Raw genomic sequence first — 27,427 nt, 5'->3', positions numbered from 1 at the left:
ATGTACAGTAGTTCAGTCTCATAGGCATCTCGAAAGCCTAGTTCGGAAATTTTTGGAAAACCAACCTCGAATAATTTGAAACGTCATGGTTGAAGAATTTCTTACTGAAGTTTAATCACCAATCACACAGTTCTTCTTAAGACTTTAAAAAAAATTTTCAGTCTACCCAATTTCATATGGATGGGTATGTATTACCCAGAGCTGCATAATGCTTAGAGAGCCTTAAAGAATATTTCCACTGTAAAGAAGATGCACCTGCTCGTTATTTCCTTAATGACTCGCAGTTCATTTACTTTCCTATTTAATCTTTTACATTTAATGTTGTAGCAATCACATAGCCATTCTGCTTCAAACTGAATGGAATGGTCACATCGGTATTATTAAGTTTATTGAGTTCTATTTTAATTGGTGATGGTATCCTAAAAAAATACGAAGGACAGTCATCTACTCATATTGATTACTATTTATCTCTTGAGAAATGAAGCTTAATTTTTCATTAGCGACACGTTCCTCGTAAATGGTTGCACCGCGTATGAGTAGTCAAAAAGAGGTACGTACCCATCCATTCTGTCATTGCCACTGCTGGTTTTACACTGAGCTGCGGTTAATATTCGTTCTGGAAGATATGCTAGGATCTACGAAACATATAGTCCAGATCCCAGACAAATATTTTCATTTGAAGGCAACATATTTATTAAATAATAGAAGACCCGTGAAATTTAAGACTTACAATATCAAACGAATTATATATGTGTACTAATTCTCATACATAAAAAGAGGTAAAAAACATCTAACTGAAGGAGGAGAAAATAGGTGTCAAAGAAATCATCTTAGATCACAAGTTGTATTACAGAATATCAAAGCCTGAATATCGTTCAAAGGTTATGTATTAGTAAACTTTGAACAGGGCTTTTTTTATACGACAAGAGTGTTTCCTGAAAGTATGATTTTTGCTCATATCAATTCATGAGGTGCACGTAGTCGGTAACACGGACTCCTTCGGCAACGTACGGCATCTTCTGGAACTGCAAATCATGTGGTAAAGAATTTGATGAGATATGAACCGATAGTAACTCCTGTAATGAATTTTACATATTGGTACCATATTTTTGGAGAACTGGTTGCTTTTACAGTACACAGTAAATAAATCGTTAGTAAAGCTTTTTCATTGCTGGTTTAATCAGAATTGATTTTTAGGACACATAAGAACACTTCCATCAATTAATGCAGTTAAAGTCAACTACAAAAGTAAAAGCTGAAATCTTTTAACGTTTCCAGGTGCGATAATCTTGCATCACTAGAAAACACCAGGCTAAAAACCGCCTGGCGGCCCTGGTGGTCCAGTAGGTTGAGGACCTCCAGTAGGCTGAGGTTCACCAGTTGGTTGGGGCCCTCCAGTTGGTTCAGGCCCACCAGTTGGTTGTGGCCCTCCAGTTGGTTGGGGCTCTCCAGTTGGTTCAGGACCTCCAGTTGGTGGGCCTGGTGGGCCAGTTGGTTCAGGACCTCCAGTAGGTTGACCTGTTGGATCAGGACCTCCGGTTGGTGGGCCTGGTGGACCAGTTGGTTGTGGCCCTTCAGTTGGTCCAGGAGGGCCAGGTGGAGTCTCTTGGCTGCGGCATGCTGATATCTGTTGTAGAATGTCATATTGTAAACTACATCATATATGTAGATGGAAATTAAGTGGTATTCCTTCTGAACGGAGATTAACATTCTGCTAATGTAGTTTTGAAACAATGAATCGCAGAAATGATGACTTGTGACTATTAGGACTGTATCATCAGATGCATTTTCTTACTCTGACATATATTAGAAATCAACTTTACTGTTTTATTACAGAAACTGAATGAATGAACGAGTTCAATCGTTATTGATGATTACTTCAGGGAATCTTAAACAAACGTATACATTGATGCCAATTTGAGGTTGTACCATGCGGATCTGGGGAGACATGTGGTACTACCGAGGGGGAAAACCATCGTGCTTGGTGTCGGGCTCAGGTACATCGTACTGCACCCGCAGCAGCAATATGAACAGCAGTTGGCACCAAATTGATAGAGCAAGCTGTTATAAATCGGTTAATTCAAAGATGGGTCTGCGGCAGACACCCTGTAGCGTCCACTCGACTGACCCCAAACCACTGCCACTTCCGACGTCATTGTTGTCAAGCGAGAACGTATAAGGATGCAGGGCACAAGTCTGTTGTGATCTCTGATGAAAGCTGGTTCCTCCTCGGTGCCAGTGATGGCTGTTTGTCGGTTAGTTGGAGGCCTGCAACCTATCTATTGGCGTGCTAGTTACACTGGACCTACGACTGGATTTATGGTCTGGTGTGGAGTGCCACTCTGTTCAAAAATGGTTCAAATGGCTCTGAGCACTATTGGACTTAACATCTGAGGTCATCAATCCCCTAGAACTTAGAACTACTTAAACATAACTAACCTAAGGACATCACACACACCCATGCCCGAGGCAGGATTCGAACCTGCGACCGTAGAGGTCGCGCGCTTCCAGACTGAAGCGCCTAGAACCGTTCGGCCACACCTACTGGCTGCCACTCTGTGTAGGATCACCAGCAGTCTCGTTGTCATCCCACACACCCTGACTGGAAGTATTCACATCAGTTTGGTGATTCGACCTGCAGTGCTGCCATTCATAAACAGCTTTTACCAAAATGATAACGCTCCCCCACATACTGCTGTTGTATCCCACCACGCTGTACAGTGTCCACATGTGCCTTGGGCTTCTCAATCGCCAGATCTGTCTCTAGTCGAGAACGAATGGAACATTATCGGATGACAGCTCTAGCGTCGTCCACAAACAGCATTAACCGTCCAGGCGTGGAACCCCATCCCAGAAACTGACATCCGGCATTTCTACAACACAATGGATTCGCGTTTGCGTGCGTGCATTTAACAATCTGACCGTTACATCGGTTATTGACGTACCAACATTTGATATTTGCAATACCTTATCTCGCATTTACGTTAACCTGTGATATTGCAATGTTAATGATTTAAATATGTTACCTCGGCAAACCTATTCCCGAAATTTCATTACTCTATATTAATTATTTTTTGGTGTTGTGGTTTTCCCCGTCAGTATATAAGATTTGATTTCCCTTTCTGTCTACCATCAGAGTGGAATAAATAAGCAAGCGAACTATCCCTGGTAATGAGCTTCTAGTATACTAAATAATACGCTTGCGTCACATGTGCTAAATCATTGTATTACTCTACAGCAATATTTTTGGGTTTTGATTCGTGATGAATCCAATTCTTATCGTCGTGATTAGTCGCCATGTTTGTTGAATTCTCATATTTAGCTGTGTATCATCAGAGTTCCTCTCCATGAACCATGGACCTTGCCGTTGGTGGGGAGGCTTGCGTGCCTCAGCGATACAGATAGCCGTACCGTAGGTGCAACCACAACGGAGGGGTATCTGTTGAGAGGCCAGACAAACGTGTGGTTCCTGAAGAGGGGCAGCAGCCTTTTCAGTAGTTGCAAGGGCAACAGTCTGGATGATTGACTGATCTGGCCTTGTAACAATAACCAAAACGGCCTTGCTGTGCTGGTACTGCGAACGGCTGAAAGCAAGGGGAAACTACAGCCGTAATTTTTCCCGAGGGCATGCAGCTTTACTGTATGATTACATGATGATGGCGTCCTCTTGGGTAAAATATTCCGGAGGTAAAATAGTCCCCCATTCGGATCTCCGGGCGGGGACTACTCAAGAGGATGTCGTTATCAGCAGAAAGAAAACTGGCGTTCTACGGATCGGAGCGTGGAATGTCAGATCCCTTAATCGGGCAGGTAGGTTAGAAAATTTAAAAAGGGAAATGGATAGGTTGAAGTTAGATATAGTGGGAATTAGTGAAGTTCGGTGGCAGGAGGAACAAGACTTCTGGTCAGGTGACTACAGGGTTATAAACACAAAATCAAATAGGGGTAATGCAGGAGTAGGTTTAATAATGAATAGGAAAATAGGAATGCGGGTAAGCTACTACAAACAGCATAGTGAACGCATTATTGTGGCCAAGATAGATACGAAGCCCACACCTACGACAGTAGTACAAGTTTATATGCCAACTAGCTCTGCAGATGACGAAGAAATTGAAGAAATGTATGATGAAATAAAAGAAATTATTCAGATTGTGAAGGGAGACGAAAATTTAATAGTCATGGGTGACTGGAATTCGAGTGTAGGAAAAGGGAGAGAAGGAAACATAGTAGGTGAATATGGATTGGGGGACAGAAATGAAAGAGGAAGCCGCCTGGTCGAATTTTGCACAGAGCACAACATAATCATAACTAACACTTGGTTTAAGAATCATGAAAGAAGGTTGTATACATGGAAGAACCCTGGAGATACTAAAAGGTATCAGATAGATTATATAATGGTAAGACAGAGATTTAGGAACCAGGTTTTAAATTGTAAGACATTTCCAGGGGCAGATGTGGACTCTGACCACAATCTATTGGTTATGACCTGTAGATTAAAACTGAAGAAACTGCAAAAAGGTGGGAATTTAAGGAGATGGGACCTGGATAAACTAAAAGAACCAGAGGTTGTACAGAGATTCAGGGAGAGCATAAGGGAGCAATTGACAGGAATGGGGGAATTAAATACAGTAGAAGAAGAATGGGTAGCTTTGAGGGATGAAGTAGTGACAGCAGCAGAGGATCAAGTAGGTAAAAAGACGAGGGCTAGTAGAAATCCTTGGGTAACAGAAGAAATATTGAATTTAATTGATGAAAGGAGAAAATATAAAAATGCAGTAAGTGAAACAGGCAAAATGGAATACAAACGTCTCAAAAATGAGATCGACAGGAAGTGCAAAATGGCTAAGCAGGGATGGCTAGAGGACAAATGTAAGGATGTAGAGGCCTATCTCACTAGGGGTAAGATAGATACCGCCTACAGGAAAATTAAAGAGACCTTTGGAGATAAGAGAACCACTTGTATGAATATCAAGAGCTCAGATGGAAACCCAGTTCTAAGCAAAGAAGGGAAAGCAGAAAGGTGGAAGGAGTATATAGAGGGTCTATACAAGGGCGATGTACTTGAGGACAATATTATGGAAATGGAAGAGGATGTAGATGAAGATGAAATGGGAGATATGATACTGCGTGAAGAGTTTGACAGAGCACTGAAAGACGTGAGTCGAAACAAGGCCGCCGGAGTAGACAATATTCCATTGGAACTACTGACGGCCGTGGGAGAGCCAGTCCTGACAAAACTCTACCATCTGGTGAGCAAGATGTATGAAACAGGCGAAATACCCTCAGACTTCAAGAAGAATATAATAATTCCAATCCCAAAGAAAGCAGGTGTTGACAGATGTGAAAATTACCGAACTATCAGCTTAATAAGTCACAGCTGCAAAATACTAACACGAATTCTTTACAGACGAATGGAAAAACTAGTAGAAGCCAACCTCGGGGAAGATCAGTTTGGATTCCGTAGAAACACTGGAACACGTGAGGCAATACTGACCTTACGACTTATCTTAGAAGAAAGATTAAGGAAAGGCAAACCTACGTTTCTAGCATTTGTAGATTTAGAGAAAGCTTTTGACAATGTTGACTGGAATACTCTCTTTCAAATTCTAAAGGTGGCAGGGGTAAAATACAGGGAGCGAAAGGCTATTTACAATTTGTACAGAAACCAGATGGCAGTTATAAGAGTCGAGGGACATGAAAGGGAAGCAGTGGTTGGGAAGGGAGTAAGACAGGGTTGTAGCCTCTCCCCGATGTTGTTCAATCTGTATATTGAGCAAGCAGTAAAGGAAACAAAAGAAAAATTCGGAGTAGGTATTAAAATTCATGGAGAAGAAATAAAAACTTTGAGGTTCGCTGATGACATTGTAATTCTGTCAGAGACAGCAATGGACTTGGAAGAGCAGTTGAATGGAATGGACAGTGTCTTGAAAGGAGGATATAAGATGAACATCAACAAAAGCAAAACAAGGATAATGGAATGTAGTCTAATTAAGTCGGGTGATGCTGAGGGAATTAGATTAGGAAATGAGACTCTTAAAGTAGTAAAGGAGTTTTGCTATTTGGGGAGCAAAATAACTGATGATGGTCGAAGTAGAGAGGATATAAAATGTAGACTGGCAATGGCAAGGAAAGCGTTTCTGAAGAAGAGAAATTTGTTAACATCCAGTATTGATTTAAGTGTCAGGAAGTCATTTCTGAAAGTATTCGTATGGAGTGTAGCCATGTATGGAAGTGAAACATGGACGATAAATAGTTTGGACAAGAAGAGAATAGAAGCTTTCGAAATGTGGTGCTACAGAAGAATGCTAAAGATTAGATGGGTAGATCACATAACTAATGAGGAAGTATTGAATAGGATTGGGGAGAAGAGAAGTTTGTGGCACAACTTGACCAGAAGAAGGGATCGGTTGGTAGGACATGTTCTGAGGCATCAAGGGATCACCAATTTAGTATTGGAGGGCAGCGTGGAGGGTAAAAATCGTAGAGGGAGACCAAGAGATGAATACACTAAGCAGATTCAGAAGGATGTAGGTTGCAGTAGGTACTGGGAGATGAAAAAGCTTGCACAGGATAGAGTAGCATGGAGAGCTGCATCAAACCAGTCTCAGGACTGAAGACCACAACAACAACAACATCATCAGAGTTGTAGTACTTTGATTTTTACAACAACTTCAGTGAAGAACAGGGACTGATCCAATAAAATCACTTGAAAATATGCTCTTGTAAAGGGATTACTAATGTTGTGTTAGGTCAGCCTTTATGCGCAGAACTAGAGAAATTTCAACCTCTCTGATGACATGACAAACGGCGACAAACGTATGCTGAAACAAATGATAGCAAATATCCTGTAATCATTCATAAAAAATGTAGATATGCACATACAAGATCATTAGAAGCATTAGAAATGGAGTACCCGCTCGATACGAGGAAGAAAATCTCATTGCATTTTACAACATTCACTGTCCATCCAGAAAATTCCGAGACTGATTTTATTTTCGGCGCATAAGTGAATAAGTCCAGTAACTACAGTTGCAACCCGAACAACTAAAAAACGCAGACATACATTGGACGAGTCAGTTTAAGCAGGTAAGTAGGCTGTGTCAAGTACATAGTCGACGTGCGACCATACGGTGTAATCACTGATATGTCAGAAATTGCAATGGAGCAACATCTCTAAGATTTAAGGCATTCTTCAGAATGTCCTGAAGAGAAGGAAAGTGTGTACAAGGTTTGTCCCATTCGTCTTGACTCCTGAACGAAAGCAACGATGTCTGGGCACATGTTGTGACTAGCTAGAAATGAAACTTGTGGACATTTCTTTCCTCGAACAAATCATCACGGGTGATGAGATTTGGTGTTCTGAAATCGAAGCCACTGCAGAATGACAAAGTACAGAAATTCACGTGAAGTGTTAACGCTTTGACGACATAACCGACTTTCAAACCAATGGGACACACCAGTTGAACAACAACTCAGAGATAGATTTCACTGATAGTTACTTATGGGTGTGTGAATGTTCTGTGCCTTGTAAATAAGTCGGGGAGGGGTACCTAGGACACCTTAAGCATTAAAACAACCATTTTCATTTTCTGTACTTTGTACTAACACATTCAAGAAACTTTTGGACTGTTGTTTTACGATTTAAGAAATCCGCCAGTGTTAACGTGTGGATGCTCAGACACAGATTTCAGCTGTTACCCTCGCAAATATCGATCCAGTAAGGAGGAGGATGCATATTATTTACCGATATTATGCATGTATAGTTTATAAACGATTCACACTAAGTTGATGAATTTGGTAGAATCTCACAACTGTCTTTATTTGTACGCATGGAACCAATATGAAGTCGCTTGCAGAACCGACGAAGTTTCGAACACTTTACAACCCTTAGATTCGAGAATTGCATGTGACAGACAGAAAACTGTGGTACATTTTGAAGCATTCAGTGTTTGTAAGTGGATGCAGAAGTAAATAACAGTAAAGATACGTAGAGCACAAATTTAGATAAAGTCTCAGTCCATACTGCTCACCACAAGACACAGGGAAAGAGCTACCACTGTTGCCCTCATGGTGATGGAAGTGCTGAGGTGAGCGCGGGCTGCAGAGCTTTTATAAGGCTCGCCACTGCGTGATGTGGTGTAGTCGTGATTCCGTGACTCTTCAACAAAGGGACTGAGCAGAGACTGCCGTCCAAATGCGACAATGGAGAATCTGGTATAATCATAAGGTCTCAGAGCACTGCTGCGACTTGTATCACAAGGTGACAGAGCACAGCTGCGACGAACTGGATATCTTATTGTCGCTCACATTTTCATCGACACCCGCTTGTTACTAGATGTCTGCCTCAAATAAATAATGAACCAACAAGTCACGACATAGCTATCTGCGGAAACTTCAGGAAACTTCGTCCAAAAAGAAAATAGTCATGTGATAGCGAAGGTGACATATAACGTTATCTTACAAATGTGATTTCATGAAGTATGTGTACGGTCCGGTACCGTGGTATAAACCATTTAAACGACTAATATAGCTGTAGCTGCCTTGAAGCAAATATTTGAAGTAAATCATCAGTGCAATTTGTAGGGTAGGCATCTTGAAACTCTTAAAGAAAGTAAGGTTCTGGAATGGTTCAGAACCGGACCCTCCTTCGAGAAGAGTGTGGTTAAAAACCCTGGCTAGCCATACAGACATATGTCCTCCATGGTTGCCGTCATGACGAATGCTGATGTGTTTCCTGTGGTAAGGACACTCCACAATTTCTACCCCAAGTTAATCCATTTGAAGCTGGTGGTCAGGCTGTAACACATTCGTCGTCGTGACGTTTACTGCGAATAATTCGTTCCTTCTAATTTGTATTCCAGAAATATAATTGCTGGAAATTTGTTTTGTAGTGCACAGCAAATGGCATAGCGAAGCTCTCTTCGCGCATTAGAGCATGAGAAAAGTTCTTCTTTTCTCTCGGTTCGGCCATCGTGAATTGCGTTTTCTGCTTCTGCCCCAGAACTTCTTCATCCTTCTCTTTCGCCCGTCTTTCTAGATCTTCCGTATCATTTTGTGCACTACATTGGTGACTCTCTGTCGTTTTCCTGTCCTTCTCTGTCATTGACCTCTGGTGCATTGCAAAATATATGTGCATTTGCCTTCTCTGTTTTTCAACTTCATCCTCAGCTTTGACCAATCCTTCCGGAGTTTAACAACCCAATTGCTGAATTACATTTTCACTCTGACGCGGAGTGTGCGCTGATATGAAACTTCCTGGCAAATTAAAACTGTGTGCCCGACCGAGACTCGAACTCGGGACCTTCGCCTTTCGCGGGCAAGTGTTCTCTCCTGCGAGGAGAGCTTCTGTAAAGTTTGGAAGGTAGGAGACGAGATACTGGCAGAAGTACAGCTGTGAGGGGCGGGCCTGAGTCATGCTTCGGTAGCTCAGACGGTAGAGCACTTGCCTGCGAAATGCAAAGGTACCGAGTTCGAGTCTCGGCCGGGCACACAGTTTTAATCTGCCAGGAAGTTTCAGCCCAATTGCTACTTGGCTGTGCTCTTGTCAACCCATTTTTTTCCATACTCTTTTGGTCATGCTGTCCACATTCATCCTCATCACACATCCTGTGAATCTTGACCTTTCCCGTCTGATTTTCCACATACAAGTTGCAGGGGCACTCGTGGTCTATGGCTGCACCCCAAATCTGATAGAATAGAAGCACCAGAACTACAGGTAGTGCCATATATGGCGGGCTGTGATCCTAGTCTTGACACTAATGCACGCTCCGTTGTAGTTCCAGCTCATTCTTCCCTTTCACAACTTAGACCCGAAGCTAAATTGCTAGTTGATCTTAATTAGTCATAATTAATAATAAATAGAAATCTAGATGGCTTATATAAAAGGAGATCGTGATTACATGACGCATACCTTACGTTTTAGGGCCGGCCGTTGTGGCCGAGCGGTTCTAGGCGCTTCAGTGTGGAACCGCGCAACCGTTATGGTCGCAGATTCGAATCCTGCCTTGGGCATGGATGTGTGTGATGTCCTTAGGTTCGTTAGGTTTAATTAGTTTTAAGTTCTAGGAGACTGATGACCTCAGATGTTAAGTCCCATAGTGTTCAGAGCCATTTGAACCATTTTTGAACCATTTTAAGTTTTAGGAATCGTGAGCTATGTTGTGTAGATGGATTCTCATTCTTGAGAAAATAACGTGTCGACGCGGTTGTGCAAGGTAGTCTATGAGAGGGATAAGATAATAATAAAGATACTAGACTAGAATTAAAGAGGACCGAAGTTCAAATGACCCTCTGCCCGTCAAGATATCGCTTTCTGTGGATCCCTGACACTCTCAAGGCAAATGCTGTGAAACTGATTGTCAATAGTACTCGTCCAGTTCCCTTCCTCACAGCTATGTTAGTAGTGACCCTGCCGTCTACAGAATTAAAACTCAGTTTTCATTTTCTCTCTTACTATGTTTGAGTGGACAGAATAAACATCTTTCCCACAAGACTTTATGGAGAGAGAACATTTCTGGATATGTCCGCTACGGATAACTGTTTCCTGATTTCACACGGTTATATATTCTACCTAAGCACAGGCGAGGTATAGTATCTGATCAAAAGCAGTCGGAGAGCCTTACGTAACGCAGGAATGACCAACAGATATCACGAGAGGCCGACTTGTAACTATGAAAGAAGGCAGGGAGTACAGTTTTGTCAACAGAAAAGCAATAACAGCAGAATGAGTCATCACTAAACTGACACACAATATTTTAGCGCAACGCAATCTGACTTTCAATAATCCCTACGAAGGAATGGCCCTAACTAACAATAAACTTTATCTTTCATGAATCACTTATCGCAAAAATCTTCGTAACTCGAACTACTGCAATAGAACGAGCGCCAATACTGCCAGCTAAATAAAAGATTCTAACTACTGAAGGCACTAACTACTGATAAGCATAATTAGCAAATGAAAGATTTTGATAGAGAACAAACAATGTATTTACCTTAATAGTGTTCAGAAGGCACAATATATATATATATATATATATATATATATATATATATATATATATATATATAGACTCCTGGAAATTGAAATAAGAACACCGTGAATTCATTGTCCCAGGAAGGGGAAACTTTATTGACACATTCATGGGGTCAGATACATCACATGATCACACTGACAGAACCACAGGCACATAGACACAGGCAACAGAGCATGCACAATGTCGGCACTAGTACAGTGTATATCCACCTTTCGCAGCAATGCAGGCTGCTATTCTCCCATGGAGACGATCGTAGAGATGCTGGATGTAGTCCTGTGGAACGGCTTGCCATGCCATTTCCACCTGGCGCCTCAGTTGGACCAGCGTTCGTGCTGGACGTGCAGACCGCGTGAGACGACGCTTCATCCAGTCCCAAACGTGCTCAATGGGGGACAGATCCGGAGATCTTGCTGGCCAGGGTAGTTGACTTACACCTTCCATAGCACGTTGGGTGGCACGGGATACATGCGGACGTGCATTGTCCTGTTGGAACAGCAAGTTCCCTTGCCGGTCTAGGAATGGTAGAACGATGGGTTCGATGACGGTTTGGATGTACCGTGCACTATTCAGTGTCCCCTCGACGATCACCAGTGGTGTACGGCCAGTGTAGGAGATCAGATCGCTCCCCACACCATGATGCCGGGTGTTGGCCCTGTGTGCCTCGGTCGTATGCAGTCCTGATTGTGGCGCTCACCTGCACGGCGCCAAACACGCATACGACCATCATTGGCACCAAGGCAGAAGCGACTCTCATCGCTGAAGACGACACGTCTCCATTCGTCCCTCCATTCACGCCTGTCGCGACACCACTGGAGGCGGGCTGCACGATGTTGGGGCGTGAGCGGAAGACGGCCTAACGGTGTGCGGGACCGTAGCCCAGCTTCATGGAGACGGTTGCGAATGGTCCTCGCCGATACCCCAGGAGCAACAGTGTCCCTAATTTGCTGGGAAGTGGCGGTGCGGTCCCCTACGGCACTGCGTAGGATCCTACGGTCTTGGCGTGCATCCGTGCGTCGCTGCGGTCCGGTCCCTGGTCGACGGGCACGTGCACCTTCCGCCGACCACTGGCGACAACATCGATGTACTGTGGAGACCTCACGCCCCACGTGTTGAGCAATTCGGCGGTACGTCCACCCGGCCTCCCGCATGCCCACTATACGCCCTCGCTCAAAGTCCGTCAACTGCACATACGGTTCACGTCCACGCTGTCGCGGCATGCTACCAGTGTTAAAGACTGCGATGGAGCTCCGTATGCCACGGCAAACTGGCTGACACTGACGGCGGCGGTGCACAAATGCTGCGCAGCTAGCGCCATTCGACGGCCAACACCGCGGTTCCTGGTGTGTCCGCTGTGCCGTGCGTGTGATCATTGGTTGAACAGCCCTCTCGCAGTGTCCGGAGCAAGTATGGTGGGTCTGACACACCGGTGTCAATGTGTTCTTTTTTCCATTTCCAGGAGTGTATATATCAGTTCATGACATCCAGTCTTACAAATTTCCTTTTTCTTACGGACGGACGTCCAGATAGTCCGCTCTCAAAACTCTGGCATCTCTCTCCCTACATCCACCACTGCTGGCGGCTCACTTCCAACTGCACAACGCTACGTGCTGTTCACATCCAGCAGCCCAGCAGTATACAAGCGAATATTCTAACAATGAGTCCAACCAGCCACAGACTGCACACAGCACAGTCAGTGGTGGAATTACCAACATAAAAACCTAAACAGCCTTCTTACAATATGATGAAAGATTTGTATTTGGCGGAAGGCTGGATGAGGTTACCTGCCATCATGTGTCAAAGGTAAAGCGCAGAAGAGATGGTGTTACAGTGTGTTCGCATTTTTTTGTGGTTGTACTTCTGGTACCGATATTACGCTTAGGAAAAGGTTGAATGCGGCATCATATGAACACACTTTAAAGCATGGTTTACTGTGTGCAGTACAGATTCAGTTTGGAGACGATGGTCCCGCTTAAAAGACAGCATTATTCCTGAAATGGACTTGTGTGCAAAGACTTCCGACCTGAACCCAATGGAACAACTTTGAGATGAGTCAGAACGTCGAGACCGCTCCAGCCATTAGCTCCACTACCTTCACTGGTTGCGGCTCTTGAGGAAGAATGGGCTTCCATTCTTCGCCAGAAATTCAGATACCTCAACGAAAGTAGAGTTCAAGACGTCAAGAACGCAAGACCCCGCATATTAATGCCCACCGATAAATGTCCAGATACTTTTGATTAGATAGTGTATACTTAGTAGTGATGCGGTATTTTGCATTTGCCACTTCATATACTCGCTCTTCCATACACTATTATCTGTGCTATCGCCATCAATGCTCGACATCAACTCAGTAGCCACACACAGTTGGCGGGTGGCAGCACTAGCAATTGAGGGTATATAAGGCGTGCCATGTGGATGAGGATAACAGTGCATCCGTTGTCGTTATGCATTAGCAGAGCCATTTATTTAGGCAAACCAAAGACTACGTTTTATTGACAGAAAACCTGTAACAGTTCTACTAAAGAGGCGGCCTTCACTGTGTTTGCTCGTCCTCTGCTGGGCTATTTTTGTTCTGTATGGGATACTAACCAGACACATAAGCTCAAAGAAGGACAGCTTTCTACTATCGGAAGACAGGAGATAGACTGTCACGGATATGATAAAAGAGTTTGGTGGTCATTAAGGCAAAAGGGTTTTTCGTTGCAGTGAGCTCTTTTCTCCTCTGAGTGTGAAACCTTTTTTATTATCGCCAACATACTTAGGGAGCAATGATCATCATGATTGAATAACAGAAATCTGAGCTCGTACAGAAAGATGTCTGTATTCTTTTATCCCACTTGGTGTTAAACAGTAGAACGGTAGAGAAATATTCTGAAGGTTGTTCTAAGAATCGTTTACCGCGCATTTAAGCGTGAATTACAAAGTTGTACAATTATGGCTGTGTATAAAATGGTATGCGTTGATGTGCTGGTTTGTGTAGTACCAGCTACTCCCTATTTGTGTGCTATAAACGAATGACATTTTCCAAATTATATTATTATTTATTGATGCCTTTCCCTTACTATACCACAATTTCCCTAATATCCTGGAAGTCACCGTCATTAACGTTCCCTGGACCTAGGCAATAATGAAAATGTAATTTTTGTGCTTCTTGTGAACTGAAATAGTAGAGACTTTCTTCACAAAATAATACACTTAGTTTTCGTTTAGCTTAACTCCAAGTACGGTATTTTCAATTTATTTTATAACAAGTATATATACACTAGCTTCTCGTAAAATATTTGCTGGAAATATATAACAAATCATCTCTCTTACATTTTCCTACAGTTGGCGAAAGTGGGACAGGAGTCAAAGGTCTCAGTTCGAAATGGCGAGCCTCAAGAATAATACAATGTCTTTGTTGTTGTCTTTGTATTGTATTGTTAGTACACTGCAGTTATTATATGCCTGAAAATAGCTTCTGAATGAAGATCAAGCGTTCATGGACGTAATCAGTAACCCAACAACGGTTTTTTGTTATAATGCGGACAACGCTCCATGACAACATTTAGTAGGAGTAATTAAGCGCATATACATTCTTTGGTCGTTGGTAGCTATTGTATTCGAACCAAGTGTCTGGTCCATTTAAACATAATCCATATAATGGTTCAAGGTTTGTAGGCAGAGCGCATTATACGCTTTGGAGTATACTATTCTACTGTCATATGCACCAAAGCGAATATTATTAGGTGTCATGTTCTCTCGAAATCACGTTTTCAGTAATATGTCATTCATAAACAATGAAAGAAAGAGGAGTGATGCGAGGAAAAAGAAATACTTTCACGAGCAAGACAAGCAAAGCATTCATGAACTGTTGTTAAAAATTCAAACATCATTTCCCACAGATATTCTCTTTCGCTATATAAGGTACACTCTCAAGTTAACTACTAGCGATAATGACATACAATTTCTGGTATTTGTACTGCCTGTGAATTGACGCATTTTATCACTGTTTTAATTTTTCTACTTATAAAAAAGGACATTAAAAAAGGATTATCTGAAGAATAATTACCATTGCCTTGAATTTCTTTTGAGAACATGCCTCAAACAAACTCATCATCTCCCTATACAACATTATCATTACAGGCCATGCAGCACAATATAAAATGACCATTAATTTGACCTTGCTAGTATAGCAGGGTTTGGGTCTCCTGAAAGAGTGCAGTATAATAATGTATTGGTTGTGCTTAAGCATGGTCCCTTCCATGTCACATTAAAGTATGCTATGAGAGAAAAAATTGACCCTTTAAATATGTGGACACGCGTTAAGTTTATGTAGTGCTAATATCTTGCCCCTACATATAAATGGGCAGTAGTATATTCTCATATACATCACGAAAGGCTAGTTCGCAAATCTTTGGAAAACCAACCTTGAATAATGTGAAACGTCATGGTTGAAGAATTTCTTACTGAAGTTTAATCAGGAATCACATAGTTCTTCTTTAGACTTTCAAAAGTATTACAGTTTACCCAATTTGAAATGGATGGCTGTGTATTACTCAGAGGTGCATAATGCCTAGAGAGCCATCAAGAATATTTCCACTCTAAAGAAAATGCATCTGCTCGTTATTTCCTTAATGACTGACTGTTCATTTTCTTTCCTATTTAATCTTTTACACTTAATGTTGCAGCATTCACATAGCCATTCTGGTACAAACTGAACGGTTTGGTCGTATTGGTATGATTAAGTTTAGTGACTTCTATTTTATTGGTGATGGTACCCTAAAACAATACTGAGGAGTGTCATCTAATCATATTGATTATTATTTATATCTTGATAAATAGAGCTTAATTTCTCATTAGCGACATATTCCTTGTAAATGGTTGCACCACGTAAGAGCAGTCAAAAAGAGGTTCGTTCCCATCCATTCTGTCATTGTTACTGCTGATGTTACACTGAGTTGCGCTTAATATTCGTTCTGGGAGATATGCTAGGATCTACGAAGATCCAAGATAAATATTTTTATTAGAAGGCAACATATTAATTAAATAAAAGAAGACCCATGAAATTTAAGACTCACACTATCGAACTAATTATATACATGTACTAATTCTCATAAATAAAAAGAGGAAAAAATATGTAACTGAAGGAGAAGAAAATAGATTTCAAAGAAATCATCTCAGGTCACAAGTTGTATTACAGACCATCAAAGCCTGAATATCGTTCAAAGTTTATGTATCAGTATACTTTGAATAGAGCTTTTTATAGATGGCAAGAGTGTTTCCTGAATATAAATTTGCTCATATCAATTCATGAAGTGCAGGTAGTCGGTAACACGGACTCCTTCGGCAACGTGCAGCATCTTCTGGAACTGCAAATCATGTGGTAAAGAATTTCATGAGGTATGAACCGATAGTAACTCCTGTAATAATTTTTACATATTGTTACCATATTTCTGGAGAACTGGTAGCTTTTACAGTACACAGTAAATAAAACGTTAATGGAGCTTTTTCATTGCTGGTTTAATCAGAATTGATTTTTATGACGCATAAGAACACTTCCATCAATTAACGCAGTTAAAGCCAACTATAAGAGTAAAAGCTGAAATCCTTTAACGTTTGCAGGTGCGCTAATCTTACATCACTAGAAAACACCAGGCTAAAAAAGGCCAGGTGGCCCTGGTGGTCCAGTTGGTTGAGGACCTCCAGTAGGCTGAGGTTCACCAGTTGGTTGTGGCCCTCCAGTTGGTTGGGGCTCTCCAGTTGGGTCAGGACCTCCAGTTGGTGGACCTGGTGGTCCAGTTGGTTCAGGACCTCCGGTTGGTTGACCAGTTGGATCAGGACCTCCGGTTGGTGGCCCTGGTGGACCAGTTGGTTGTGGCCCATCAGTTGGTCCAGGAGGGCCAGGTGGAGTCTCTTGGCTGCGGCATGTTGATACCTGTAGTAGAATGTCGTATTGTTAAGTACATCATATATGTAGATGGGAATTAAGTGGTATTCCTTTTGAACAGAGATTAAGATTCTGCTAATGTAGTTTTGAAACAAAGCCAATGAATCACAGAAATGTTGACTTGTGACTATTAGGACTATATCATCAGATGCATCTATTTACACTGACACAAATTAGAAACCAGTCTTAATGTTTTATTACAGAAACTGAATGAAAGAACATGATCAACGATTATTGATGATTACTTCAAGTAATCATAAAGAAATGTATGCATTGATGTCAATTTGAGTTAGTACCATGCCATTATTTGCGTTTCGCCAGAAACAAGTAACTGAGTGTAAACAAGGTCGTATAGAAGGGCTTCGAGAAGCTGGATGTTGCTTACGTGACATTGCAGAAAGACTTGGCAGGAATGTGGACACTGCACATGATTTCTGGCAGCGATGGTCACGAGAATATACAGTAGCAAGAAGATTGGGTTCCAAAGAGCTGTGTGGTATTACCTCGACGGAAGACCATCGTGCTCGGTGTCTAGCTCAGGCACATCGTACTGCATCTGCAGCAGCAATCTGAGCAGAAGTTGCCACCACAATGATAAAAAGAACTGTTATAAATTGGTTAATTGAAAGACGGGTGTACTGTAGATACTCTGTAGCGTCCACTCGACTGACCCTAAAGCACCGCCATTTGCGACATCAGTGTTGTAAAGCGAGAGCCCGCAAGGGGGCAAGGCAAAAGTTTGTAGTGATCTCTGATGAAAGCTGGTTCCGCCTCAGTGCCAATGATGGCTGTGTTTTGGAGACGATCCGAGTGCCTGCAACCTACCTAGTGGCGTGCTAGACACACGGGACCTACGACTGGATTTATGGTCTGGTGTGTAGTGCCACTCTGTATGGCAGCACCAACAGTCTCGTGGTCGCTCCCCGCACCCTGACTAGAAGTATGCACATCAGTTTGGTGTTTCGACCTGCAGTGCTCCCATCCATAAACAGCTTTTACCAAAAGGATTACGCGGGTCCACATATTGCTGTTGTAACCACCTACGCTCTACAGTGGCCACATGTGCCTTGGGACATCATCGGTTGACAACTCTAACGTCTTCCACAAACAGCACTAACCGTCCTTGTATTGACCGACCAAGTGCAACAGGCGTGCAACCGCATCCCAGAAACTGACATCCGTCATTTGTACAACACAATGCATTCGTGTTTGCGTGCTTGCATTCAACAATCTGACCGTTACATCGATTACTGATGTATCAAGATTTGATATTTCCAATACCTTATCTCGCATTTACGTTAACGGGTGATATTGCAATTTTAATGATTAATATATGTTACCTCGGCAAATATGTTCCTGAAATTACATTACTCGACATTATTTATTTTTTGGTGTTGCGGTTTTCCCCGTAAGTATATAAGATTTGATTTCCCCTTGCTGTCTACTATCAGAGTGGAATAAATAAGCATGGAAACTACTCCTGGTAATGAACTTATAGTATACTAAATAATGCTCTTGCGTAACATGTGCTACATTGTTCAATTACTCGATAGCAATATTTTAGGGTGTTGATTCATGATTATTCCAAGTTTTATATTCGCTATGTTTGTTGAATTCCCATATTTAGCTGTGTATCGCCAGAGTTGTACTACTTTGATTATTACCACAACATGACTGAAGAATAAGGATTAACCTAATAATATCACTTGAAAATAGGCTCTTGTAGAGGGAGTACTGATGTTGTACTTGCAGAGCTAGAGAAATTTCAACCTCTCTGATGAAGTGACAAACAGCGACAAACGTATGCTGCCAACAGATGATAACAAATATCCTGTAATCTTTCATAAAAGATGTAGATATGCAGATGGAAAGGCATTCTTGAGATTGTCTTAACGAGAAGGAAAGTGTGTACAAGGTTTGTCCCATACGTCTTGACTCCTGAACGAAAGCGACGATGCCTGGTCACCTTCCGTGACTATCCTGAAACGAAACACGTGGACAGTTCTTTTCTCGGACAAATCATCACTGCTGATGAGATTTCGTGTTATGAAATCGAGGCCACTGTAGAATGACAAAGTGCATAAATTTACGTGAAGTGTTAACGCTTTGACGATATAACCGACTTTCAAACCAATGGGACACAACAGTTGAACAACATGTCAAAGATAGATCTCGCTGACAGTTACTCATGGTTGTGTGGATGTTCTGTGCCTTGTAATCAAGTGTGGGAGGGGGAAGGGGTACGTTGGATACCTTAAGCATTAAAACCACCATCATAATTTTTCTGTACTTTGTACTTATATAATCTCGAAACTTTTTGGTCTGATGTTTCACTATTTTTTAAATCCGCCAGTAATAACGTGTGAGTGCTCAGACACGGGTTTCGGCTGTTACCCTCGCAAATATTGCTCCAGTAAGAAGGAGGATGCAGATTATTTACTGATATTACGCATGTATAGTTTATAAACGATTCTCACGAAGTTGATGAATTTGGTAGAATCTCACAACTGTCTTTATTTGTACGCATGGAACTAATATGAAGTCGCTCAAAGAACCGACAAAGTTTCAAACACTATCCAACCCTTAGATTCGAGAATGACTTGCTACAGGTAGAAAAATGTGGTACATTTTGAAGCATTCAGTGTTTGTAAGTGGATGTGGAAATAAGTACCAGTAAAGGTACGTAGAGCACAAATTTCGATAAAGTCTCAGTCCTTACTACTCACCACAAGACACAGGAGAAGAGCTGCCACTGTTGCCCTCATGGTGATGGAAGTGCTGAGCTGAGCCCGTGCTGGAGAGCTTTTATAAGGCTCGCCACTGCGTGATGTGAAATACTCTTGATTCCGTGACTCTTTAACAAAGGGACTGAGCAGAGACTGCCGTCGAAATGCGACAGTGGAGGATCTTGTATAATCACAAGGTCACAGTGCACAGCTGCGACTAAATGAATATCTTATTGTCGCTCATTTTTTCATCGACACCCAATTGTTCCTAGATGTCTGCCTCAAAGAAATAATGAACCAACAAGTCATGACGTAGCTGGTAGCGAGACTTCACGAAACTTCGTCGAAAAAGAAAATAGTAAAATGTGATTTCATGAAGTATGTGTATGGTCCGGTACCGTGGTATCAACCATTTAAGTGACTGTAGCTGTCTTGTAGAAGCATATATTCGAAGTAAATCATCAATGCTATTTGTAGGGTAGGCGTCCTGAAACTCTTAAAGAAAGTAAGGTTCTGCAATGGTTCAGGACTGAAGTCTCCTGCGGAAAGAGTGTGGTTAAAAACCCTGGCCAACCACACAGACATATTTCCTCCATGGTTGCCATAATGATGAATGCTGATGTGATTCCTGTGGTAAGGACACTCCACAATTTCTACCCCAAGTTTATGCATTTCAAGCTTGTGGTCCGGCCGTAACACATTCGTTGTCGTGACGTTTACTTCGAATCATTCTTTCCTTCTAATCTGTATTCCTCAACTACGATTCCTGGAAATTTGTTTCGTGGTGCACAGCAAATGGCAATACGAATCTCTCTTCGCGCATTGGAGTGTGAGAAAAGTTCTTGTTTTCCTCTCGGTTCGGCCCTCGTGAACTGCTTTTTCTACTTCTGCCCCAGAACCTCTTCATCCTTAGTTCCGCCCTTCTTTCGAGATCGTCCGTATCATTTTGTCGGTTACATTGGTGACTCTCTGTCGTTTCCTGCCCTTCTCTGACATTGATCTCTGGTGCATTGCAAAATATATGTGTATTTGCCTTCTCAGTTTTTGAACTTCTCAGTCTTGACCAGTCCTTCCTGAGTTTAACAACCAAATTGCTACTTGGCTCTCCCCTTGTCATACCCATTTTTTCCATACTCTTTCGGTCATTCTGTCGACATTCATCCTCATGACATATCCTGCGAATCTTGACCTTTCCAGTCTGATTTTCCACATACTAGTTGCAGGTGCACCCGTGGTCTAGGGCTGCACCCTAAAAAAAATGGCTCTGAGCACTATGGGACTCAACTGCTGAGGTTATTAGTCCCCTAGAACTTAGAACTAGTTAAACCTAACTAACCTAAGGACAGCACAAACATCCATGCCCGAGGCAGGATTCGAACCTGCGACCGTAGCGGTCTTGCGGTTCCAGACTGCAGCGCCTTTAACCGCACGGCCACTTCGGCCGGCCGGCTGCACCCTAAATGTGATATAATAGAAGCACCAGAAATATAGGTGGTGCCATATATAGCGGGCTGTGAACGTTCCTAGTCTTGACACTAATGCATGCTCCGTGTGGTATGTCCCCGTCAACGGCGAACAATCGTTCTTGTCTTCACCAAGTTCACCTCGCCGATTCTGCGCTTTGCGGGGTGGAAATCACCAACAGTAGATGTCTGGCAGTTGGTCCAGCGAATTCTGGCTTTCCTCTAACGTTCCTCTGTTGCACAATTTACACCACACATGACACCTTTGTTCCAGGATTACGTGTAATACCGGCAGACGAATATTCACTGTGCGAATTGGTTCCGTGCCCTTGCAGTACAGTATTATTTTACAATTGGCAAGAAATGTGTTCTCTACTTTTGGACTTATGCGTACACAAGACACTGCACAGGCAGTACTTTTCCATCTTCCTCTGGAGTGCTTCCTACGACCAGCCACCTATCTGGAATGACCCAGTAAAAAGCAGTTGATCTCGTCAGATGCCCAATTTTTCGATGTTTGATACTATGATCCTCCTTCATTTTCGAGAAGGCGGTTATGGATTTCTCATTGAAAAAAAGCGACATGATACTTAAAATGAAAAAAAATCTCCTCTGTTACAAACGTTAACAAACAAAAAAAGAGCAATATGATCAGTAGAAGAAAAAAATACCTTCTTCTCTCTTACAAGTATATGACACCCTATCGCCCCTTTCCTTGCCACCGTTGTTAAGTTTAGGTAGAGCTATTGGGAGAGGCGTAGTTAGGAGTACATGTCTGTAATGGCGTATATGTTACTTTTTCTTTTATTGTCAAAGTGGCGGTGGCAAATAGATCCTTCCTCCGTGTACGTCGCTTTATAATCAGGAAAAGAAGGAGGACTAGCTGCCATCGGTAATAAACAAAACTGTGAGAAAAAGAAAGTATAGAGCTTTAACTAGTGATCAAAACGTCCTGGGTTCCAGGTGCGAACCTCGTCACTGCTTAAATTTTGATTTAAAGTCATCAGCAGTTTCAGCCGAAGACTTCTAGCATGAGAAGTCACCCTCATTCTGCCGATGTCGTTGGCAAAGAGGGCGGAGGGGAGAAAAGAGATCCAGGGCACTCTCTTGCCCCATGGTGTAGGAAACTGCCCCTAAAAGATGGAAGAATCAGCAATGATTAGCGGCATGAAGATGTAGAAGGCAATGGAAACCACTGCATTAAAGACACGTAATGTGTATCGATAGTACATGAGACCTGTAACTGAACAAGTGTCATAATGATCTCTCCATAGGCAAAAGATTCTGGAACAGTCCCCCATCCAGATCTCCAGGAGAGGACTGCCAACGGGGGAGGTGACCATGAGAAATAGATTGAATGATCGATGAATGGTTCTAAAAGTCGGGGTGTGGAATGTCAGAAGTCTGAACATGATAGGAAAGCTAGAAAATCTGAAAAGGGAAATTCTAAGGTTCAGTCTAGACACAATGGTGTTCAGCGAAGTGATGCGGAGAGAAGACAAGGATTTCTGGTCAGACGAGTATAGGGTAATATCAACTGCAGCGGAAAATGACAGGAGTGGTATATATAGGAAGACTCCAGCCAAAGCATAGTTATTCGAAGATTTCGAAATCAAATATCGGACTGTAAGTTGTAATAAGGAGCAGATAAAGATCCAAATCACAATTTAGTAATGTTGAAGACTAAGCTGACGTTTAAGAAACTAGCCAGGAAAAATCAATGCATAGGTCATAAGAACTGACTCAGCAAACAGAGAGGCCGAAACGATCTTCAGGGAAATTAAAAGCAAAGACAGTAACATTAAGAATGCAGTCGGAATATCACTGTTAAGCAAGAGTCTGCAAGTGGGAGAATTATCGCACAGCTCATGCATCAAAGCTGCTGACAGGAATAATATACAAAATAATAGAAAAGGAAATGAGCATCTGGTAGATGACGATCGGTCTGGGTGTAGGAAAGGCAAAGACACCTCAGAGGCAGTTCTGATGTTGAAGTTGATAATGCCAGCAAGGCTGAAGAAAAATCAAGAAACGTTCACTGGATCTGTTGACCTGAGAAAAGCGTTCGACATCGTAACATGGTACAAAATGTTCGAAATTCTGAGAAAAATGCGGGTGAAATATTGGAAAAGACGGGTAATATACAGTACGTACAAAAACTATGAGGGAACAATAATACTGAAAGATTAAGAAAGAAGTACACGGATCACTGTAAATTGGGTGTAAGACAGGATGTATGTACTCTTTCACCCCTCCTTTTCGATCTGTACAACGAAGAAGCAATGATGGGAATAAAAGGTGGGTTCAAGACCCGGGTTAAAAGTCAAGGTGAGTGGATAACAATGATAAGATCCCCTGATACCATTACTGTCTTCAGTGAAAGTGAAAAAGAGTTACAGGTTGTGTTAATGGGAATAAATAGTACTATAGTGAGCTGTAGAGGGTGAAACCTGTAGAGGAGGTCGGAGACTGGCATACACCCAGAAAACAACTCTGCACGTAGGTTGCAGTTGCTACTCTGAGACGGAAAGGTTCGGACATGAGAGGAATTTGTGGTGGTGCCACATCAAAGCAGTTAGAACTCTGATGACGTGCGACTGCGTAGCTCTTGTTTTCCTTCTAACATGGGAGTCAACCGTTTCCAGACATGGATTGCTATGTAAAACGAGATCTCCTAAGTCCCCTCTACAAGCTCTTGAAGTGTGTAAGATAACTTGTGAAACACCCTGTAGGTTGCATTACTTATAGTGTTACACTCCCGTAACTTTTATGTACTTCCAGCTCATTCTCCCCTTTCACAACTTAGAACCGAATTTGAATTGCTATTCACATCGAAAGTAGCTATCATTAATAAGAAATAGAGATCTAGATGGGGTATACCAATGGAGATCCTGGTTTCATAACGCCTACCATAAACTGTAAAAAACGCGAACGATGTTGTATATGTGGATTCACAGTCTTGAGAAAAGAGCGACTCGATGCTCTTGTGCGAGGTATCCTATGAAAGGGAGCAGATAATAAGATACTAAACTCATATTAAGGAGGCCGAAGTACAAATGGGTTTATGTCCGTCACGATTTCTTTATGTGTGGATCCCTGACACTCACAAGGCAAATGCTGTGAAAGTGTTTGTCAATAGGACTCGTCCAATTCCCTACCTCCTGCTGGCCCTATCACAGATGTGTTAACAGTAACGAAACGAAATTAAATAACAATTTTCGTTTTCTCTCTTTATATGTTTTACTAGACAAAATAAACATATTTCCCAGAATACTGTATGGGGAAAGAACATTTCTGGATATTTCCCTTACAGATAATTGTTTTCTGATCTCCCATGGTTATGTATTCCACCTAACCACAGGCGAGGTATAGTATCGGACCAAAAGCATTCAGACACCCTTACCTAACGCAGAAATGACCAATAGATGTCATGAGGAGCGGACCTGTAGCTATAAAAGAAGGCAGGGAGTATAGTTTTGTCAACAGAAATGCAATAACAGCAGAATGTGTCTATCAGGAGATCTCAGGCACTTCAGATTTGGACCAGGCATCAGATGTCACCTGAGTAACGAATCCCTTAGTAACAGTTACATCTTAATAAAGCGCTCAAATCGTCTAATTGAAATGTGATGTTGGAGCGTGTAACTCGTCTTCTTATATTACTATGTTTTGCTATTGTCATTGTTAGAAAAACCTTTATTCAGTGGGTCGTCGAAATTCTGAAATAAAAGTTATTGTGGATGTCGCGTAATAAATATTTCGTGTGAAGCGCTGTTGCGACACAGGCAAAGATCAATTGTGGAAACTAAGCCACTGCATATTGCAAATAATGTTATTAAAGAATGCGGCCGACTGACTACATCTAATAACAGGGCACGTACATACGCGAATGAGTGAAAAAAAGCGTTAATACTGTGTAGGAAATGAGTCTTAAATATAATTACGCTTGTACACACTCAAATGTATGCGACCATACGAACGGGATACAGGCACGTACATTTTGAGTGCAATCATCCCCATTGGCCGGATAAAAAGAATTACAATTAAATGCATTTGTTCATCTTAGAACGTAAATGCGTGGACTTCGAAATTAAATGAAAAGAAAGACTGGAGTTTCTGAATGTCGTGGCAAATATATTGACGGTAGCGGCCACGAAAGGAAAAAGATGAACACATTCACGTACCTCTACTGTTGAGCAGCGTCGCCGTGAAAATCGTCGCCTCCATCTAAATTCTGAGCATAAAATTAAAATAATAGTAATGATTCTCGAGAATTTCAGGAGCTGGGACCCATGGTATCACAAAATACGAAATCGCTGTGCTTCAAAATCACATTCATTATTTAACCCAATTTTATCAGTAAGAAATTTCCAACACGTCTTAACACTAGGACAGGATAACAGCGAAAGCTAACTTATTCTAAAACTAATAAACGAAGAGCGTAAAGCTTCTTTTGTTCAGCAAATGCTTTACGCATTAATCTCTGGTAGCTGAGCTACTGCATCTGCTTCCACTCGTCGTACACCTTGGCTGTGAGAAGGGACCACAGGGCATCTGGTACGGTGACGGCAAGAAGGTAAGTACTGCACTTTATTATTTAGCTTTCCAACGGCACACTGACCTATACTTTGCACAAACACTCGTGCCGTAACAGGCTTTCTCGATTTACCAAGTCTTCTGTATTTCGAAGGAGAAAGCATGTGGTATAATAGTATTCTCACTGGTTCCTGTGCGTATATCTCCTATGTCACTGACACTGAATAACTCACTGTCGTTCGGTAACTATACACCGTCCCGTTGATTTTCTTCCTGTACCAAAAAAAAGAAATAAAAATAAAAATAAAAAAAATAAAAAATAAAAAAAAAGTAAATAAAAAAAATTTAGCTCATCAGACCACTGACTGGTTTTCAGTAGTTTATGCCCACGTTCGTTATTTGCTCCTGTATTCTCTTTCAAAACTTTATCGGGGTACATATTGCTCAAAATATTTCATTATAGTTGGTAGGTGAATGTGTTCACAGAACATACGTGCCTCTAATGCTACAGTTCGTAATCGCGCTACTGTCTGACATCTCACAGGGCATAAGAGAACATGTTTTCGTGAACAACAGCACTTCCGTAACTTAGGATCGTGCTACAGACGCACTTTCACATTGAAATAACATTACAAAAATTGAATGCACAAAAAGTGCTTGTAGAAATTTTCTCCAAATGAGGCAAAATCTGTTCATTTACTACCCGCGAGTTACTGTGGGGGAAAGAATTCCATCTTTACGTCACCCAAGATTGTATCAACGCATGGTACACATCAAGAACAAGTAGAAACCAATAAAAAAACATATAAATAAATAAATCACTATACTAAAATTCATACATAAATAGAAAAATTAAAATGTTAGGCAGTACGAACAACAGAGTGATAATGGAGCTTGGCCACTATATGCTATACTGCTTTCCTGTGTCTGTGTCTGTGTTTGTTCATGTTTACTATATATATTTATCGAACGTGACCTAAGTTCTTTCTTACTCTAAATCTTCACTAAACGTTTCCAACTCGGGTTGGACAAAATATTGTAAACAAAAGGGAAAATCAGTGCACACATTGCTCTAAAGTCAGCATAGATTCTTGGTACACTCGTGCCGAAGATAAAACCAATTATTAAAACTTTCTGGTGTTACTAAGTGTCAAGTGTGTACTTCTAAGTGATCTTGGTAATATTCTGTAACGTAGATCGTAAGTCGTAGTGACGTAAGAGTAATATAGTTGCTTCTCTTCGCCGATTGAAGTCTCGTAGCATCTCGATGAACGCCGCCTGTAAAGAATTAAGGTTGTTTCGGCGTTGTCCAATTTCTCTACCCGTCAGTTTCCTGTAACTTACCTTGTACATATTTCTTTTACTTTATTCTAGAAGAGACGGTATTAAGTATGCCTCATATCATGTTTACAAATCGTACGTCAGCAGTGTACTTGCACTCAAACGTATGTATAAAGTTGAAAAATTAGTTTTTATTTCAGTAAGATGACACTAGCTTTTTCTTTTTTAATTCCTAAACGCTATCTTTGAATGCACTTTACTTAGATCAGGTTGTCGCGCATATGGTGTATAACATGCTAAACTTTCACTAGCAGCCAGAAATCATGTCATCATCGGACCATAAAAAAATTTAATATCGTTTTGCTCGATGTATTCTTAAATAAAGCCTGGTGGTGCGGACACGTAAAAAAAAAAATATCTCTGCAACATGGCATGTACTTGGGTGACCGTATGCACCTTAGG

At 41.7% G+C, this 27,427-nt stretch overlaps 1 protein-coding gene across 3 annotated transcripts; it reads right to left on the bottom strand.

Moving 5' to 3' along the window:
* Window positions 1-1,155: 1,155 nt before the first annotated feature.
* LOC124596189 (proline-rich protein 2-like) lies at window positions 1,156-19,815 on the bottom strand. 3 transcript variants are annotated; one of them, XM_047135230.1, is made up of 2 exons: window positions 19,686-19,743; window positions 1,156-1,627 (listed from the first exon to the last, which is right to left on the bottom strand). In XM_047135230.1, exons 1-2 carry the CDS (start codon window positions 19,722-19,724, stop codon window positions 1,313-1,315), a joined length of 354 nt encoding a protein of 117 aa, XP_046991186.1. In that variant the 5' UTR covers window positions 19,725-19,743; the 3' UTR covers window positions 1,156-1,312. The 3 variants fall into 3 exon arrangements, with proteins under 3 accessions (XP_046991186.1, XP_046991188.1, XP_046991187.1); XM_047135232.1 differs by lacking the exon at window positions 19,686-19,743 and adding an exon at window positions 8,031-8,093; XM_047135231.1 differs by lacking the exon at window positions 1,156-1,627 and adding an exon at window positions 16,514-16,947 and having other exon boundaries at window positions 19,686-19,815.
* Window positions 19,816-27,427: the final 7,612 nt, after the last annotated feature.

This window comes from Schistocerca americana, chromosome 2 (genome assembly GCF_021461395.2).
Source record: "Schistocerca americana isolate TAMUIC-IGC-003095 chromosome 2, iqSchAmer2.1, whole genome shotgun sequence".
In the NCBI taxonomy this organism is placed as follows: Eukaryota; Metazoa; Arthropoda; class Insecta; order Orthoptera; family Acrididae; genus Schistocerca; species Schistocerca americana.
The sequence above is the reverse complement of the archived record's forward strand: the minus strand, read 5'-3'. Positions and strand labels throughout refer to the sequence as shown.